Source organism: Pipistrellus hanaki (genome assembly GCF_964339955.1).
Source record: "Pipistrellus hanaki genome assembly, chromosome: 3".
Lineage (NCBI taxonomy): Eukaryota > Metazoa > Chordata > Mammalia > Chiroptera > Vespertilionidae > Pipistrellus > Pipistrellus hanaki.
This window is the reverse complement of record NC_140505.1, coordinates 108,343,803-108,363,812: the sequence shown is the minus strand read 5'-3', so window position 1 is coordinate 108,363,812 and position 20,010 is coordinate 108,343,803. Positions and strand designations below refer to the sequence as shown.

The window sequence follows — 20,010 nt, the reverse complement described above, 5'->3', positions numbered from 1 at the left end:
ACAGGTAAAAAGAGCTTTTAAAAAAAAAATTTAAAGTATAAATTATTTATAAGAGCATCAGAAAAATAATTAAAATACATAGGAAAAACTTAACCATGTTGGCTAAAGCCCTACACAATGAAAACTATGAAATATTACAAAAAATATTTAAAGACACAAATGAAAAGACATCCCATGTTTGTGAATTGGAAAACAATACTATTAAAATATCCATAGTGCCCTAGGAGTTATACCAAACATTCAAGGAAGAACTAAGACCTATCCTCCTGAGACTATTCCAAAAAATTCAAGAGGAAGGAACACTTCCAAGTTCATTCTATGAAGCCAGCATCACCCTAATACCAAAGTCAGATAAAAACAACACAATGAAAGAGAATTATGGGCCAATATCCCTCATGAACAAAGATGCCAAAATCCTCAACAAAATTCTAGCAAATTGGATCCAGCAATATATCAAAAAGATCATATACACCATGACCAAGTAGAATTTATCCTGGTATGCAAGGATGGTACAATATCCGCAAATCAATAAATGTGATACATCACATAAACAAATAAAGATAAAAATCACATAATTATTTCAATTGACACAGAAAAAGCATTTGATAAAATCCAACACCCCTTCTTGATAACAATTCTCAGCAAGGTGGGAATAGAAGGATTATACCTCAACATAACAAAAGCCATATATGAAAAACCCACAGCCAACATCATACTCAATGAACAAAAACTAAAACCATTTCCCCTAGGAACAATACAAATGCCTACTCTCAACACTCCTGTTCAACATAGTACTGGAAGTACTAGCCATTGCAATCAGACAAAAAGAATTTATAAAAGGCATCTAAATTGGAAAAGAAGAAGTAAAACTGACCTTATTTGCAGATGACATGATACTGTACATAGAAAACCCTAAAGACTCCATCAAAAAAATTATTAAACTTAATAAATGAATTTGGCAATGTAGCAGGATACAAAACTAATGCCAAGAAATTTATGGCATTTCTTTACACCAATAGTGAACTTATAGAAAGAGAGACTAAAAAAGCAATCCCATTTACCATCGCACCATAGGAATAAACTTAAAGATACCTAGGAATAAACTTAACTAAGGAGGTAAAAGACCTATATACGAAAAACTACAGGACACTGAAAAAATAGATAGAGGAAGATAGAAACAGATGGAAGAACATACCGTGTTCATGAATCGGTAGAATCAACATCATCAAAATGTCCATACCACCCAAAACAATCTACAGATTCAAGGCAATCCCCATTAAAATACAAATGGCATATTTCACAGACCTACAACGAACTTTCCAAAAATTCATCTGGAATAAAAAAGACACCGGGCAGCAATCCTGAGAAAGAAGAACAAAGTAGGTGGGATCTCAATACCACATTTCAAGCTATATTACAAGCCACTGTTCTTAAAACAGCCTGGTACTGGCACAAGAACAGACATATAGATCAATGGAATAGAATAGAGAACTCAGAAATAGACCCAAACCACTATGCCCAATTACTATTTGATAAAGGAGGTATGAACATACAATGGAGTTAAAACAGTCTCTTCAATAAATGGGGCTGAAAAAATTGGACAGATACATGCAAAAAAAAATAAAATAAAACTAGACCACCAACTTACACCATACACAAAAATAAACTAAAAATGGATACAGGACTTAAACATAAAGACAGGAAACCATGAAAATACTAAAGGAATCCACAGGCAGTGAAATCTCAGACATATACCGAAGGAACTCCTTCCTAGATACTGCTCCTTGGGCAATGGAAACTAAAGAGAAAATAAACAAATGGGACTACATCAAAATAAAAAGCTTTTGCACAGGAAAAGAAACCATCAACAAAACAACAAGAAAGCCCACTGCATGGGAGAACATATTTGCCAATGCTATTTCAGATAAGGGTTTAATCTCCAACATTTACAGGCAAGTCATACAACTTAACAAAAGGAAGATAAACAATCCAATCAAAAAAATGGGCAAAAGACCTAAATAGACACTTTTCGAAGGAGGACAAAAGGCCAAGAGACATATGAAAACATGCTCAAAGTCACTAATTATCCCAGAGTTGCAAATCAAAACAACAATGCAGTATCATCTCATACCTGTCAGAATGACTATCATCAACAAATCAACAAATGACAAGTGCTGGCAAGGATGCGGAGAAAAAGGAATTCTTTTGCACTGCTGGTGGGAATGCAGACTGGTGTAGCCATTGTGGAGAACAGTATGGAGTTTCCTCAAAAAACTAAAAATGGAACTCCCATTTGACCCAGTGATCCCACTTCTAGGAATATATCCCAAGAAACTAGAAACACCAATCAGAAAGGATATAGGCACTCATATCTATGTTCATAGTGCAATAATTTACCATAGCTAAGATTTGGAAACAGCCTAAGTGCCCATCAGCAGGTAAGTGGATTAAAAAACTGTGGTACATATATCTACACAAATGAAATACTACACTGCAGTAAAACAGGAATTCTTACCATTTGCAACAGCATGGAGAGCATTATGCTAAGTGAAATAAGCCAGTCAGAGAAAGATAAATATCACATGATCTCACTCATTTGTGGAATATAATGAACAACATAAACTGATGAACAGGGACAGACCCAGAGACAGAGAAGCATCGATCAGACTGCCAAACCTCAGAGGGAAAATAGGGAAAGGTGGGGAAAAGGAGGAGAGATCAACCAATCAGCATAATCTTAGTCTGTCAAGTGAGAGAACTTTAACTTGTGCCTAAATTTAGTTAACCAGTCTCCCGTTTTCTACCATCTATCTATCTATCTATCTATCTATCTATCTATAAAACCCTAATATGCAAATAGACCGAACAGCAGAACAGCTGAACAACATGTCACTATGACATGTGCTGACTATAAGGAGGTGTGTGCGGAACATGGCGGGTGTTGGCAGCAGGTGGGATGGAGGAGCAAGTGAGTGAGGGCGCCAGACCAAGGTGGGGAGCTGGTCACTATCATCGGGATGAGCCTCTGGTGGTTACTAAAAATTCTTTGCTCCCGCACACTGTGGTCCTGCCTGGCACTCACACCTGCTGTTAGAGCCAGCCCTGCCTGCACCCGATGCCAGCACCAGAGCTACTGCTCACACCTGCTGCTGGCACCAGGCGCCAACCTGCCCCTCAGGGCTTCTCCACCTACCCCTGCTCCTGAGGCGTGATCAAGGACGGCAGCCACCACTCACACCCACTGCTGGCTAGGGCCCCACTTGCACCCGCTGCCAGCGCCCTGCGTAGGTCCAGATTGCTCGGCTCTGTCAGCAGGTGTGAGCAGAAGTTGCCTGCCCTAATTGCCCCTTAGGGCTTCTCCACCTCCCCCTGTTCAGCAAGTGTGAGCAGCAGTGACGAGAGCAGAGCTGCCAGCAGACAGGGGACCAGCAGACAGAGGACTGGGGGAACGTGGCAGGAGGGGCCAAGTAGTGACAGGGAAGATGGGCCGAGACCCGTCTCTATGCCCACTGCAGCCTTGTGGCCCAAAGTTCCTTTCAAGGTGCACAAATTTGTGCACTGAGCCCCTAGTTAAGAAAGAATACACACTTGCAAAATAATTGAGGAATCTATCTTCTCGTCCAAAGAGGTCTGATGGCTTTATGATAGTGGCTTCTGGAAACGCATCTCTCACTTCTTTCTCTCCAACAGCCTAAAGGAACCAAACAAACAGTTCTGAAATGAGTGAAAAAAGCATCCATTTTTTTCACTATTGGGACACTACTTGTATTTCAAAGGTCATATGTTCCTCCTGATTAAGATAATGGTACTACTGTTCATCAATCTCAATTACACATAAAGTTTTTAAATCACACATTAAAAAAGTCCCTGTCTTATAGCTTTTGTTGGGTTTCTTCTCATACTTATTTTAGGGAAGCTTACACAGAGGAGAAAATCAGAGTAGAATTTTCCTAGCCTCCATTTTTCCTTCTAATTATACATTCTCCGGTTTGTGTCAACAACTTATAATCCTGCCAGAGAAAGAGCTGTGTGGTTGATCGGGTAGGTCCTTAATCTTCCTGTCCTCACTTGTTGTCATCTACTCACCTCCTAGATAAGGCCTCTTGTTCAATGCAGATATCAATCTTCCTTTCCACCCCAATTTTCTTTCCACCTACACCACCACTGTGGGTGACATCAATGCCCAAGTGGACTTGGATCTCTGTTTCTTGAGCTTCTCAACTCCAACGATCACCTCTTCAGTCCACTTTGCACTTTCAACTCGGTCAGGAAACAGACCACATCAACAACTAGAAGTGCCTTTCTTCTGAAACTAAATGAAGACACCTTCCTCTCAGAGAACAATTTCCTCTACTTCCAGCCTGCTTGTTCTTGCTTATCTATTCCTGACCTGTTTCTCAACCTTTTCAGGAACTCTAGTCCACTGATTTTGCTTTTCTCTATATCAACCCCTCTAAACATCTTTTGTCTCTGATTAGATTCCACAGTCCAACTTTTCAATCACTCTCTTACCAATACTGTAAAATGCCTTGTCATTTTATCTACCCACTAGGCAAAATACCAATCCTGGGAGAACTCCATCATTCTCCTTCTCTGAGCCATGAACTCCTCTGCCTTCAGAATTGGAAGAAATTAAATAAAAATCACAACTTGGTATTATTATATAGTCATACACATATAGCATTTTGGTCAGCAACAGACTACATACACTATGGTGAACCCATAAGATTACAATGGAGCTAAGAAAAAAAAGATTTCCATAATCTAGAGATGAAGTAGCCATCTTAACAACTTAGTGCACATGTGTCAAACACAAGGCTCGCGGGCCAAATCCAGCCCGCCAGGCCTTGCAATGTGGCCCGCACCGCGCTGTCATCACTGCACTCCGCTGTCAGTTTATGACATTGTCAGTTTATGACTGTTCAGTAAACCATTTGGCCCGCGATTTAGGCTGGATTTTAGATTTTGGCCCCTTCTCTGATTGAGTTCGACACCCCTAAGTGCAACACATTACATTTGTGGTAATGCTGATGTAAACAAACCTACTGCACTGCCAGTCATATAAAATAGTATATACAATTATGTACAGTCCATAATACTTGATAACAAACAACTGTTACTTGTTTATATATTTACTATACTATACTTATTGTTAATTTAATGTGTACTCTTTCTAATTATATTTTCACTTGTTCTTGATTTAATCTTGTGTTGTTTGTACAATAATATGCTGTACAGGCTTGTAGCCTTGAGAGCAATAGGCTATACCATCTAGGTTTGTACAGGTGCACTCTACAATGTTCATAAGACAAAATGGCATGACAATGCATTTCTCAGAATATAACTCTGACACATGACTGTAAATTCACCAGTTTTAACTAGGACCTTAACATTTCTCACATAAGAAAACTTATTATTACTTGACTCTCCCATATGACAATTTCAAACATTTTCTATTCTCTTCAAATTTCTCTTTTATTTTCCTCTCCCTTTCAGTAAATAGCATTATCTGTTAATGCAACGAGAAGATATACTGCAGGAAAAAAATCACCTCAGTTCTCAGCACTTAATCTATAAACTCAGGTGCATGAACCAACATTTCCTCCTTCCTTCTTACCACATCAGCGGAGCAATGCCACCACCAATGCTTTGCAGCTCACCTCCTTTAACTTTCTCAGGAACCTGCCCTATTTTCTCTCCTACATCTTCAGTCTCAAGTCTCTTTATGCGCACCATTCCACCAACATTTCAACAATATCTTTTAAACAAAGATCTTCTACCTTAAAAGAAAAATAATTTTCCAACTTCATGTGATACTCCAGCTTCCTGTCCATCTGTCCCCTACTCCATCCTTTTAACAAATCACCTAAAACACTACTTGCCCTTATTGTCCCACTGCCTCAGCTCCTACTAACTTCTCACTCACCTTTATTCTGCCCCAATGTTTGCACTCAAATGATTCTAGGTTAAGATCACTGACCGATGACCTCTATATCAGTAGATCCAAGGTTACTCTGGAGTTCTCACTTACTTGGCTTCTCAGTAGCACTCATAAGTAACTACTCCCTCCTTGCAACACTCTCTTCCCTTGGCTTTCATAACCTCACATCTACTGGCGTCCATCCTAACTGATCACGTTCACTCTCAGTCCTTTGTTTGTTTTGGCAGTCCTCATCTACCAGACCACTAATCACTGGTATTCCTCTGGGCCCAGTGCCAAGTTCTCTTCTCAATCCATGTTTCCACACTAGGCCATCTTATCCCCTCCAACTGTTTCAATTATCAAAAAAGGCTGGTGACTCCATAATTTATACCTCAAATCCAGACCTCTCTTCTGAGCTGCAGGATCATAAATCCCATTTATCCCCATTACCTGGACGATTGACACACATCTAAAATGCTACCCACGTCCAAAACTGAATCATCTTCTTCCACTATCCATAAATTGTATTTTTCAATCTTTGCTGCACACTGAAATTACCTAGGGAGAGTTTAAAAATACTGATGCCAAACTGTATTCCAATAGATTCTATTTGAATTGGTCTCAGTGTGGCTTGGGCATCAGGATTTTTCAAAGCTCCTTCAGTGATTCTAATGTGTAGCTAAGGTGAAGTACCACTGCCCTAAAGCTGAGTCTCAAATATTTCTCATCTTATACAATAGCACCGCTGTCCACCCAGTGATTTAAGCCAAAGAGCTGGACATATTTGACTCTTCCCTCTTTCTCACCACTAACTTCCCCTGCCCTGTCACTTCCAAACAATCATGAATGCAGATGATTCTATAAATGCCAGGGCAGAGGCAGGCAATGTGAACTTTCTCTCTAGTATAGTAATGAAAATATGAAGCCTACGGTACTCTCAGACAGTTTTGTGAGTATGAAACACACACACACACACACACACACACACAGAATCGCAGAGAATGCTGAATCCCTCAAGAACCACGGCTACTGCTAGCTTTTTCAGATATGTGGACCTATAAGTTACTTTTTGTTAAGATAGTTTGTGCTGAATTTTCTGATGCTAGTAATTAAAAGCACCCTTTCCCCTCCATTATAGGCTCCTACAGCTATTCTGTAATACCCGGAATATCAAGAATTATTTTCCTCAATGGACTAGAAACTAGATATGGGCTAAGACCATGTTTGTTTTATTTACTCCTATATCTACAATGTCTAATACAATATAGCACATAGTAGATGCTTTATAAACACTTTGTTCAATAAAGGAATGCAGTGGGTCAAAAAGTTGAAGCCACTGTCAAGGACCTCTGATCATTCTCAGTCTTCAATCACCCCTTCAGATGTTGCACGAGGTCATAACTATACAAGGGGTTTGAGAAAACAAGATGATCCTGTAACCTTGATAGGTGACACAGGTATGACTCATTCGGGCAGAAATCATACTCTACCATTTTTGTTAACTGTGTAATTCTATTATGCCCAAGAAACTGCATTATAGAGGATGATAATATGGTCTATCCATCTTTGAAGTCCCTTAGTATAGTTCCCTGCAAAGAGAAGGTACTCGACCAAAATGGCAGAACACAATGCACACGCACATGCTCCCTCACACAAACCTAATTTTGGTATGGAGATTTAAAAACCCCTTTTAATCCTGGATATGTCAATGAGAAACCTGAGTGAAAACTTAACTCATGTTTCAAAGGGGCCAGGAAATGCCAGATCTGTGAATCACTTCCCAAATCAACTTATTACTTACCTTATTTCTCAGATATCTAGAAGTACTTTTAATATCAGCATTCAGATGTGAAATGTGAATAAATTTTTCAATTCCGGCTTCCTTGGACACCTGAGCAATTGTTTGGGGAATTTTCACAAAAACATCCTCAAAATCAAAGTTTCTAGAAGAAAAGGAGATCGAATAAGAGCATTTAACTTAGGATTTCAAAGCTTTCTGTAGTAAGCTGATTTTCATTCTAGGATTGGAATTCATAATATCTGAACTATGAAACAGCAATGATTTCACCCAAAATGAAACTTACTTTATTTTACTGCTCACTGTTATTACTATATATATAATTCAAAGTTTACTAATGTTATAAATCAGCATGCATAATGTTTTGTATCCTCAACAAATTCCAAGTCTGAAGGCCTTGAAAAAAATCTGGCTGCACTGTTGAGTAGGAATGAGGAAAGCACCGGGACCAGAGAAATCACTTTTTATTCTAGGCCTTTGTTTCTCTCAGGGTTAAAAAGAACAGTCACCCACCAGTTTAATCCAACAACATTTACTAAATGTTTACTCTGTTTTACACTGTGTTAATCACTCTGGTAGGTATAATGCTGACTAAGACCCTCCAAGTCATGATATATAATATATGAGGTAGACATATATAAACAAATCTAAGTCAAACTTTAGTAAATGCTACAAAAACAGGTCTGAACCAAGTTCTTGGAACCACAGGTTTTAAACATTAGTTGTTGATAAACAACTCACACAAGAACTGTTCAAACCAGTACTCATGCCTTCCTAACAATATGGAGAATAGATCTAGAGCACTGTCACACTGGAAAACACAATGGTCACCTTGTTGACAGTGGAACAGGCAAAATTCTCCTACCAAACCCCACCCCAGTTGGAAAGATCCAAGCACAGGACCAGTACTGGTCATCCTGTCCAGATGATGACATGGACCACACTGACACAATCATATATACTTCTTATGGGTCGCATCTCTCACTGCTTTCTCATACCAAACTTATGCAACTAAATCCCCTAAAGGCCGTGGTCGGCAAACTGCAGCTCTTGAGCCACATGCTGCTCTTTGGCCCCTTGAATGCAGCTCTTCCACAAAATACCACGGCCTGGGCGAGTCTATTTTGAAGTGGCGTTAGAAGTTTAAAAAATTTGGCTCTCAAAAGAAATTTCAATTGTTTTACTGTTGATATTTGGCTCTGTTGACTAATGAGTTTGCCAACCACTGCCCTAAGGGGAAGGGGGGTTACTATTTATGCAAATGGTTAGTATGTAAACGGTTGCTTTTTTTTTTTTATTTAATATATTTTACTGATTTTTTTCTTTTCTTTAAAATAAATCTTTATTGTTCATATTATTACAAATGTTCCTCATTTTTCCCCCCCTCCATCAGGTTCCCACCCCACCCTCTGCCCTTTCCCCACCCCCCATTGTCCTCATCCATAGGTGCACAGTTTATGTTCAGTCTCTTCCCACACCCCCCACTCCTTTTTCCCCGAGAATCGTCAGTTCACTCCCCTTCCATACCTCTGATTCTATTATATTCACCAGTTAATATTGTTCATCAGGTTTTTTTAATTCCCTTGGTTTTTAGATTCACTTGTTGATAGTTACATATTTGTTGTTCATAATTTTTATCTTTATTTTCTTTCTCTTCCGAAAGAACCCCCTTCTGCAATTCATATAATTCTGGTTTGGTGGTGATGAACTCCTTTAGCTTCTTTTTTATTAGTGAAGCTTTTTATCTGGCCTTCGATTTTGAGTGATAGCTTTGCTGGGTAGATTATTTTTCGCTGTAGGTTCTTGCTATTCATCACCTTGAATATTTCTTGCCACTTCCATCTGGCCTGCATGGTTTCTGTTGAGAAATCAGCTGACAATCGTATGGATGCTCCTTTATAGGTAACTACCTGCTTTGCTCTTGCTGCTTTTAATATTCTCTCTTTGTCTTTTGCTCTTGGAATTTTAATTATGATTTGTCTTGGTGTGGTCCTCTTTGGATTCCTTTTGTTTGGGGTTCTGTGTGCTTCCTGGACTTGTAAGTCTAATTCTTTCACCAGGTGGGTAAGTTTTCTGTCACTATTTCTTTCAGTATGTTTTCGGTATCTTGCTCTCTCTCATCTTCTGGGACGCCCATAATTCTGATGTTGGTTTGCTTGAAGTTGTCCCAGAGGTTTCTTACATTATCTTCAGTTTTCTGGATCCTCTTGCCTTCTAGCTTCTGCAGAGTGTCTTCTGGCTCTTTATGTTCCAAATCTTTGACTTGATTCTTGCGATCTTCCATTCTGTTTTTAGGACTCTGTATAATATTTTTTTATTTCAGACAATGTATTCTTTATTTCTTGTTGATCCCTTATTATTTCTTGTTGATCCTTTATTATTTCTAGTTGATCCCTTTTCATATCCTCATAGGTCTCGTTTATTTTATCGGCCTTTTCTAGGAAATTCTTGAAAAACCTTATAAGTGTGATTTTGAATTCTATATCCAGTCGCTTTTTGTCTTCCATTTCTTTCGTTTGTGACCTGTTTCCTTGACTTGGCATTTTCGTAGCTTCCCTGAGTTGGTAGCCTTAAAAGTCTCTGTGTTCATGCCGGGACCAGTTTGGCTCAATGGATAGAGCGTCGGCTTGGAGACTGAAGGGTCCCGGGTTCAATTCCGGTCAAGGGCATGTCCCTTGGTTGCGGGAATATCCCCAGTAGGGGGTGTGCAAGAGGCAGCTGATCGATGACTCTCTCTCATCGATGTTTCTAACTCTCTATCTCTCTCCCTTCCTCTCTGTACAAATCAATAAAATAAAATAAAATAAAATAAAATAAAATAAAATAAAATAAAATAAAATAAAATAAAATAAAATAAAATAAAATAAAATAAAATAAAATAAAATAAAATAAAAAGTCTCTGTGTTCAGCTTGGATGGGGCAGGGTTTCAGGGTGGAGCCTACAGCCTTGGCTTCCCTCAGCCCTGCCCTATGAGGGTCCTGAGTCTCAGTGTTCCTTAGGGTCCTTCGGTACTCACTGCAAGCACCTTTGAGAGAAAGGTGCCCTTGAGTTTTGCCTGCTACCACCAACAGTCTAGGCTCTCCCCCAATGAGCCCGGAACTGGGGTTCAGTTCAGTTGGAAGTGGAGTTGGAAGTGGGAGTTCAGAGCAGTCTGGAGCTTTTGTCTCCTTCCCGCTAGGGCAATCCAGAGGCACAGTCAACCGTCCGTTCTCTGCGTGCAATGTGCGCACCTCCGGGACTTCCTTTTGCCGCTCCCCTGGGTTTCCGCCTTACAGCCCAGGCTCCCTCTGTATGAGCCTGGGTCCCCGGGGTCTGGCCTAGAACTGGGGTTCAGTGCAGTCAAAACTGGGGCTCAGCATAGTCCAGAGCTTTTGTCTCCTTCCCACTAGGGCAATCTAGCAGCAGAGTTAACAGTCCGTCCTCTGCGCATAATGTGCGCGCCTCCAGGACTGCCTTTCGCCACTCCCCTGAGATTCCGCCTTACAGCCCAGGCTACCTCTGTATGAGCCTGGGTCTCCAGGGTCTAGCCTAGAACTGGGGTTCAGTGCTGTCGGATCTGGGGTTCAGCACATTCCAGAGCTTTTATCTCCTTCCCGCTAAAGAACGCTAGCTAGGCACTCAGCTTCCCACTCCTCTCCGGCTCTGTTTTCTCTGCGCGCGCAGCGTGTCTCCATACCTTAGGTATTTATAGCTCTTCTGATTTCCTTCTGGTTTTTTCTTTCCTTCTAGTTGTAGAATTTCCAGTCAGTCAACTTTCCTGTAGTTCTGGGTAATGTCCCTTTTGTATTTCAGTTGTATTTTATTGAAATTGTTGTTATGAGGCTGCGGTTAGGTGTTTACCTGTGCAGCCATCTTGGATCCTCTTCTAGAATGTCTATTTTATTGATTTTTAACAGAGAGGAAGGGAGAGAGATAGAAAGCTAGAAACATTGATGAGAAAGAAACATCAACCAGCTGCTTCCTGCACACCCCTTACCGGGGATGTGCCTGCAACCAATGTACATGTCCTTGACCGGAATCAAACCTGGGACCTTTCAGTCCACAGACCGATGCTCTTTCCACTGAGCCAAACCGGTTTCGGCAATGATTGCTTATTGATGAACTGATTTAAAATGTCATCACTACAATGCTTAACATATAGACAGTGCCCAACAAGGGTCTACTGAACCCTAAGACAGCTTACACAAAGAAATGAGTCAAGACTTACGTGGTTTCCCAGTCTCGCCCAATAAGATTGATGACCACATTGCTGTGTCCAACTGCTCTTCGTATAGAATCTTTGTTTCTTGCATTCCATTCCTATAAGAGCAATAGCCAATCAAGTAAAAACATAAGGGGTGTAACCTAGCACTTAACCTTTCTGTAGGCCCCACCCAAATCCCCTGGCAAATTTCAAGATGGGCCATATGTTGTAGTCACAATACAGTGCCATTTCATTCAGGCTCCATTTATTACAACAGAAATTATTCTGAGATCTCAAACCCCTGCTGATTCTCTGACTCTTTTGGAGAATAATAGTTGAAAGTCCACTTTATTCAGGTAATCAAATGATAGTACTAGTAAAAAAAACAAAACACACTATTCATTTTTAAAAATAAAATGACTTAAGTGAAAGACACACAGAGGGACAGAAACATCTATTTATTGTTCCACCTATTTATGCATCCATTGGTTGCTTCTTGTATGAGTTCTGACTGGGATCAAACCCACAATGTTGGTGTATCAGGACAATGCTCCAAATAAGATACCCACCCAGGGCAAAATGTTCATCATTTTTAATGGGCCACATCAATTTTTGTCCACCCGAATGCTACATGTCTGTAAAGGAATCCAGTAATCAAGCCTCCCTTCCCAAAATATAGCTGAACAACCAAGTATCATCTGGGATATAAACTGACTTTCCCTTTGTAGCAGCAATCAGTTATAGACTGAAGGTAAAGAGGGTCTATTAAAGGCTAATAATAAATTGGGAACATTCATAATAATTTTTCATATTTAATCTCTTTTTTCTTTGTAATCCCAAATCTAGTCATTTCTACTTTAAAGACATTAAAACAACGCTTAAAGAGAAGTGACCTGCCTAAAACTCCAGATTAAGCCAATGGCAGAATTTGGTGTAAAACTACACTTCTGAGCATCAGTTAGGACTTCAGTAAGATTGATGATACTTATCCAAAACAGTGACTAGGAATTCAATAACCTCAGACAAAGGTACAGAGTTTTCTATATTACAATGAAACTGAATTTTTAAAGCATTTCAATAAAAGATAATTAAGAATTTCATAAAGCCAAATATTAAGTGTGTATGCATGAATGAATGAAATGGAAAGGAGAGTGAAGAGAAGAGAAGAGAAAAGGGAAAAGAGAAAAGGGGATGGAGGCAGAAAGAACAAGTGAGCATGAGCAAGCATACTCAAATGCCTGTGTAATTTAGAAGAGTGAACGGGTTGTAGATATCAGGTTCTAAAGTAGGGGTGTCAAACTCAATCAGAGAAGGGGCCAAAATCTAAAATCCAGCCTAAATCGCGGGCCGAATGGTTTACTGAACAGTCATAAACTGACAATGTCATAAACTGACAGCGGAGTGCAGTGATGACAGCACGGTGCCGGCCACATTGCAAGGCCTGGCGGGCTGGATTTGGCCCGCAGGCCTTGTGTTTGACACATGTGTTCTAAAGCAAAAGAACAAAGCCATAACTAGGAAAAACTAGTTATGATGAAGAGTGGGGTGAAAGAGACAGTACAGAATAACAGCTTTGGAGTCCGACAGGAATGCAAATTCCATTTACTAGCTGTGGACAAATGATCTCTCCAAGCTCCATGTAAAATCTGAAAATATAGCCTAACTCACGGGGTTGCCATAAAGATTAAGTAAACTATGCATAAAATCTACAGCACAGTGGCTGACATACTCATCTAAAAAAAAACCCAGCTCTACTCATAAAAAGCAAAAAATCTAAAAAAAAAAAAAAAAAAAAAAAAAAAAAATTTTCAACCAAAATGGAAAGAATGAGAGAGGAAGAATCTAAAAAATAACTCAAAGTTTAAAAATTATGGCAGAGTCTGGCTACTACAAATTCAGGCAGAATTTCCCACAACCTCTTCAGATTCAGCAATTAACTAAGTAACTCACAAAACTCAGAAAAGTGCTATATCTATAACAGTTATCCTATATAATACAGAGGTAATATGAAAATTGACCATCACACTCTCACACAAGATGGCCACCCCCATGTTGTCACAAGATGGCCGGCAGGAGAGGGCAGTTGTGGGTGATCAGGCCAGCAGAGGAGAGCAGTTTGGGGCAACCAGGCCAGCAGGGGAAGGCAGTTGGGGATGACCAGATCTACAGGGGAAGGCAGTTGGGGATGACCAAGCCTGCAGGGGAGGGGAGTTGGGGGAGAACCAGACCTGCAGGGGAGGGCAGTTGTGGGGGAACCAGGCCTATAGGAAAAGGCAGTTGGGGGGGGGATGGGGGGTAGGGGGACCAGGCCTACAGGGAAAGGCAGTTGGGGACAACCAGGCTGGCAGGGGAGGGAAATTAGGGGCGACCAGGATGCCAAGGGAGGGCAGTTAGGAGTTTTCGGGCCTGCAGGGGAGGGCAGTTGAGGGCAACCAGGTCTGCAGGGGAGGGCAGTTAAAAGTTATCGGGCCTGCAGGGGAGGGCAGTTGAGGGCAACCAGGTCTGCAGGGAAGGGCAGTTAAAAGTTATCAGGCCTGCCGGGGAGGGCAGTTGAGGGCAACCAGGTCTGCAGGGGAGGACAGTTAGGGGCGATCAGCCTGGCAGGGGAGGGCAGTTAGGGGTGGCTAGGCCAGCAGGGAAAGGCAGTTAGGAGCAATAGGGCCAGCAGGGGAGCAGTTAGGTGTCAATCAGGCTGGCAGGGGAGTGGTTAGGGGGTGATCAGGCTGGCAGACAGAAGCGGTTAGAGGCAATCAGGCAGGCAGGCAGGTGAGCAGTTTGGAGCCAGCAGTCCTGGATTGTGAGAGGGTGTCCGACTACCCATTTAGGCCCGATTTGGTGGGCCTAAAGGGGCTGTTGGACATCCCTCAAAGGATCCCAGATTGCAGAGGGTGCAGGCTGGGCTGAGGGACACCCCTCCACACCCTGTGCACGAATTTCATGCACAGGGCCTCTAATTAACTGCATAAATGGCCCTAGAATGAAGCCTGGAGAGAAGGAAACCAGACTCCCAAGGCTCAGGCCCAAGAGCCCTAGCCAGATCAAGTAACCATTCAGAGAGCAGTTTCAAACAGAAACTGAAGCAGAGAAATCAGAACCCCATACCCAATATGGTCCATCCTTCTCAAAAATAAACAAAAACATAGTGAATACTCCCCCTCAATTCGCTTTCCCTTTCATAATCATTATCCTCTTCAAAGTTCTGTGTTTAGTGCCTGTATTCCCTAAAACTGTGAGCTCCCCCTGGACTTGTTCATCAAGATATGCTCAGAGCTTAGCTCAATGCCAGGCACACAGCAGACACTCAATAAGCATCTATGGAAAGAATAAAATAAGTAATTCAGCTCAATTCTAATGACTCTCTACATTTGCAAGCCAGTAGCTATACAGCATTTCACTTATACTTGTGTAATACTTTTATTTTGAGCATTGACAAAGTAACCAATAATCTTAAGTTACAAAGAACTAGGAAAAAGCTAAGCTCCTGTAACTACATTAACAAGAAGATATTTGAAAATGAGATTTTGGAAAAGAAAAACATTTTAGAAACACAAAATTTCCAATATAAATATAGTTTGTGAATATTCAGTAAAGAATAAATAAAATGCTATTAAAGCAAGTCAATATTTAAAGAGATCACAAATCATCTATATAAAAATAATATCAGATATTAAGGATATTTACCAAATACATTTTTAAAAGTGAAACATGTGCAAATGTAAAAGCTCAGTTCCATGAATGATGATAAAAGTAAGAACAGTTAGCTAAAAGAACAGTAGGCTCAAACATCAAAGCCCAGTTTTTCTCATTAGGAAAACTGCAGACATTTTGGGCAGCCCATTTCTTTGTGGGAAGGAACTCTCCTGTGCACTGTAAGATATTTAGCATCTCTATCCCCTACCTAATAAAACAATAAGATCTACAGTCACTGACATACCAAAAGGGCCCACATATTTTTAAGCATCCCTTGAAGGGTCTCTCCCCCCATCCTCACCCCACCCCATTCCCCATCCCTCTACCCATTGGCAACTACTGGTGTAAAGGAAGAACCTGATATATTATTTTCTTCATACTACATTTTTGAAATCTGAGGTGTATTTTTTTTTAAAATATATTTTATTGATTTTTCACAGAAAGGAAGAGAGAGAAATAGAGAGTTAGAAACATCGATGAGAGAGAAACATCGATCAGCTGCCTCCTGCACACCCCCTACTGGGGACGTGCCCACAACCAAGGTACATGCCCTTGACCTGAATCGAACCCGGAACCCTTCAGTCCACAGGCCAACACTCTATCCACTGAGCCAAACCGGTTTCAGCAATCTGAGGTGTATTGTACACTTAACAGTGCATATCAATTCTTACTAGTCATATTTCATGTGTTCAATAGCCATATGTGACTAGTCACATTTCATGTGTTCAATAGCCATATGTGACTAATGATTACTATATTGGACAGCATAGGTTTAGGGCAGGGGCTGGCAACTATGACCCACAGACAAATCTAGTCTACAGTTCAACTTTGTAAATAAAGTTTTATTGGAACACAGTCACCCCTGTTCCTTCACATATTGTCTATAGCTGCTTTGAGTTACAAGGACAGAGCTGAGTAATTATGGCAAAGACCCTATGACTCTCAAAGTCTAAAATATTTACTATGTGAAGCTTTACAGGAACAGTTTACCAATTGCTAGACTAGAGTTTTCAAAAATGCCCTGTGAATACTAGTAGAGGATGCCTTTGATCCACGCTAAAATGAAACTGCTGCTTTATTAACTGTCCCTCTTTCCTAAAAATGACCTCATAGTCATTTACATGTGTAATCAGTAATACAGGCTCTTACCAGAAAGATAATCTGGCCCAGGTCACCCATTGGACGAAGGTGCATGTAGTCATATGTATCACACCGATAGGGTACGATTACCTGTGACCCCATACGCCCTAAAAGAGAATGGATTGAGACAAGGATCAATGTTAACATAATATGAAAACATTATATGACAGTGATATGGTAAATATTTAAATGCCAGTACATGTGAATTGATACTATCTATAACAAAAAGTGTATTTGGGCATGTCAGAGATGCCATACTTTTCAGAGTCCCCTCTTCCCTTTTTAGTATCATACAGGAAGTGTGAGGAAGTATGGATGTGCTCACAATGCTCACAGTAGACTAAAATTACATAAATCCAAGACAGGAGCCATTCAGAACACTGTTAAAATGAAAAAAAAAAACAACAGAGCTCCTGGCTTCTCATTAGGTAACCCTAAAAAGTGGCACTGGAGTATACGAAACTCCAGGAACTTTACTTACCAAGATGGTTGACAACATATCGGCCCAGGAATCCTGTTGCTCCAAACACAGTGGCCACCACCCCACTGACTGAGGAGCGCCCACTTCTCCCATGAGGTATGAGTGCATGGTGAAGCTGGCGCTGGGGTGGGCCATGAACCACGGCTGTGGCTAATGCAGTAATAGAAGAACCTTAAACAAAAGCCCAGAATATAACAGTGACTATGAATGAATACAAATAGCTCATTTTCCTAGGAACCTATATTATTTGCTATCAGTATTTTCATTTACTTAGGTTAAAGCTTATATTAGCTTTAAATTAATTTAATTACCAGCATTATTGCTCTGGCTCTTTGGGGCCAGTATTAAGCAAAATAAAGGTTACTTTGAACACAAGCACTACAATTGATCTGGTAACTGGGACAACTACTAGGTGACTAATGAGCAAGTAGCTATATATCATGGATATGCTGGACAAAGGGATGATTCACGTTCTGGCAGCATGGAGAACAGCATGAGATTTCATCATGCTACTGAAAATGATGCACAATTTAAAACTTATGGATTGTTTATTTCTGGAATTTTCCATTTAATATTTTCAGACCAGAGGGCAATTAACACTGTGGAAAGCAAAACCGTAGATAAGGGTAGGGGGTGTCTACTGTTGTGAGCTCTATCAAGCAATGCTGAAAAGTGAAGTAGCATGAGGACAGAGTACTATGGGATCTAGAAAATGTTGGCTGCCAATGGCCTTAACAAGAGAAATTTTATTGGAATAATAGGAATTAAAGCCTGAATGGAGTAGGCAAAAGAGAAAATGTGAAGAAAGGAAATGGTAAAAGGAGTAGTGACAATCTTTTGAGGAGATCTGATATAATGGGGCAAAGAAAAATAGGACTAGCTTAACATGAAGACAAGGAAGGTAGCTTTTTTAAAATATGAGATGTTATAGCATATGCTAAAGGAAATGACCCAGTTGATGAAAAAAATTGATGATGCAAAAGAGGGAATGAATAGATAAGAGAGGATGGCCATAGATCAGAGCTGAAGGAAGTCATCTGGAGAGAAGGCAGAGAATTATCACAGATTTTTGTGGTGAGAAAAGATTTTCTCATCTGATTCCTTGATTTCTCTGTAAAGCAGAGAATGAGACAGGAGCACATGTTAAAAGCTTTAGAAGACTGTCGATGTTAAATAACTGTTATAAAGAAAGGGAAAGCAAATTTCCTATAGAAATGATAGTGTTCAATATCTACTTTATATTCTATTGAAAATCTACTTTGAGATTTGTATTCATGAATTCAAAATAAGGCCAGTCAGTTCGTTTGGTGCTTTCCCTAGCTCAGTTCTCCACCGCTCAAGGGCAGGCAGGAAATTCATGGAAAGTTTGATTTAGTCAGTGTTGACTTTTTTTGCTGACAAAAGGAGATGGGCTGGAGAGTTGAGAATGTATGAAAATGAATTATTAAAATGATGATTAAGGCAGGAAGTGAGGGCATAGGATAAAGGACAGTCAATAAGATGGGAACGATTGCCCTAACCGATTTGGCTCAGTGGATAGAGCATTGGCCTGCAGACTGAAAGGTCCCAGGTTTGATTCTGGTCAAGGCATGTACCTTGGTTGCAGGCACATACCCAGTGGGGAGTATGCAGAAGGCAGCTGATTGATGTCTCTCTCTCATCAATGTTTCTAACTCTATCCCTCTCCCTTCCTCTCTGTAAAAAAAATCAATAAAATATATTTTTTTAAAAAGATGGGAACAATTACTGGACTCAAAGAATTAAGACCACAAAAGATTGTTATGAGGATCAGAATAAATGTACATAGGCATTCAGCACATTACCTAACTCACATTTGGTGTCGCATGAATAATAGCTGTTTTCATTTATTGGTACTTCAAAATACTTCAGAAGGTAATGTTACACTAACCTCACATGGTTATTTCTTTTTCTCAACAATTATAAGCCAAGAACTATTCTAGAAACTGTGTCTAGTAAAGTAAAAAAAGACAAACTCCCTAGCCTCAAGGAGCTAACATTTTAGAGGGCTGTATGGGTATTAATAATATATTGGTTAGTGCCTTACTCATATAGGTGCTCAATAAACATGTTATTACCCTCTTTGGTTCCAGCCTATCCATTTTCTTCCATTTATTATGAATATCACTAGGAAAGTAACATTATTTATTCCTTATATTCCTCTTTACAAAAATCTACAATGGCTTCCTACTGTAATCCTAGCTAATAAAAGTTATATGCAAATTGACTATCACTCCAACACACAAGATGGCCACCCCCATGAGGTTAAAGATGGCCGTCCTCATGTAAACACTAGATCAGGGGTCTTCAAACTACGGCCCGCGGGCCACATGCGGCCCGCAGAGGAATCTGATCTGGCCCGCCAGGTTTTTTGGGCAGTGAGCGCAGCCGAGGTGTTACAGTAGGAATTAGTAGTTCATATAGTCCGGCCCTCCAGCTCTCTGAGGGACCGTGATCTGGCCCCCACTTTAAAAAGTTTGAGGACCCCTGCACTAGATGGCTGCCACAAGATGGCTGGCAGGGGAGGGCAGTTGTGGGAGATCAGGCCAGCAGGGGAAGGCAGTTGGGAAGTACCAGACTACAAGGGAGGGCAGTTGGGGGGATCAGGCCTGCAGGGGAGGGCAGTTAGGCGTTGATCAGGCTGGCAGGGTAGAGTGGTTAGGGGGTGATCAGGCTGGCAGGGCAGTCGTTAAGGGGTGATCAGGATGGCAGGCAGAAGCAGTTAGGGGCAATCAGGCAGGCAGGCGAGTGGTTGGGCCAGCAGTCCTGGATTGTG

General features: G+C 40.7%; 1 protein-coding gene across 1 annotated transcript in view; it reads right to left on the bottom strand.

Annotated features, from left to right (window-relative positions):
* NDUFA9 (NADH:ubiquinone oxidoreductase subunit A9) overlaps nucleotides 1–20,010 on the bottom strand; it is a 37,174-nt gene that overhangs the window by 14,689 nt on the left and 2,475 nt on the right. Inside the window, exons 2-6 of the mRNA XM_084880346.1 lie at nucleotides 17,217–17,387; nucleotides 16,745–16,842; nucleotides 11,930–12,021; nucleotides 7,725–7,866; nucleotides 3,589–3,691 (exon numbers count right to left, since the gene is read on the bottom strand). Of these exons, the coding sequence (XP_084736472.1) occupies nucleotides 3,589–3,691; nucleotides 7,725–7,866; nucleotides 11,930–12,021; nucleotides 16,745–16,842; nucleotides 17,217–17,387 (606 nt within the window). The remainder of the gene's footprint in view (nucleotides 1–3,588; nucleotides 3,692–7,724; nucleotides 7,867–11,929; nucleotides 12,022–16,744; nucleotides 16,843–17,216; nucleotides 17,388–20,010) is intronic.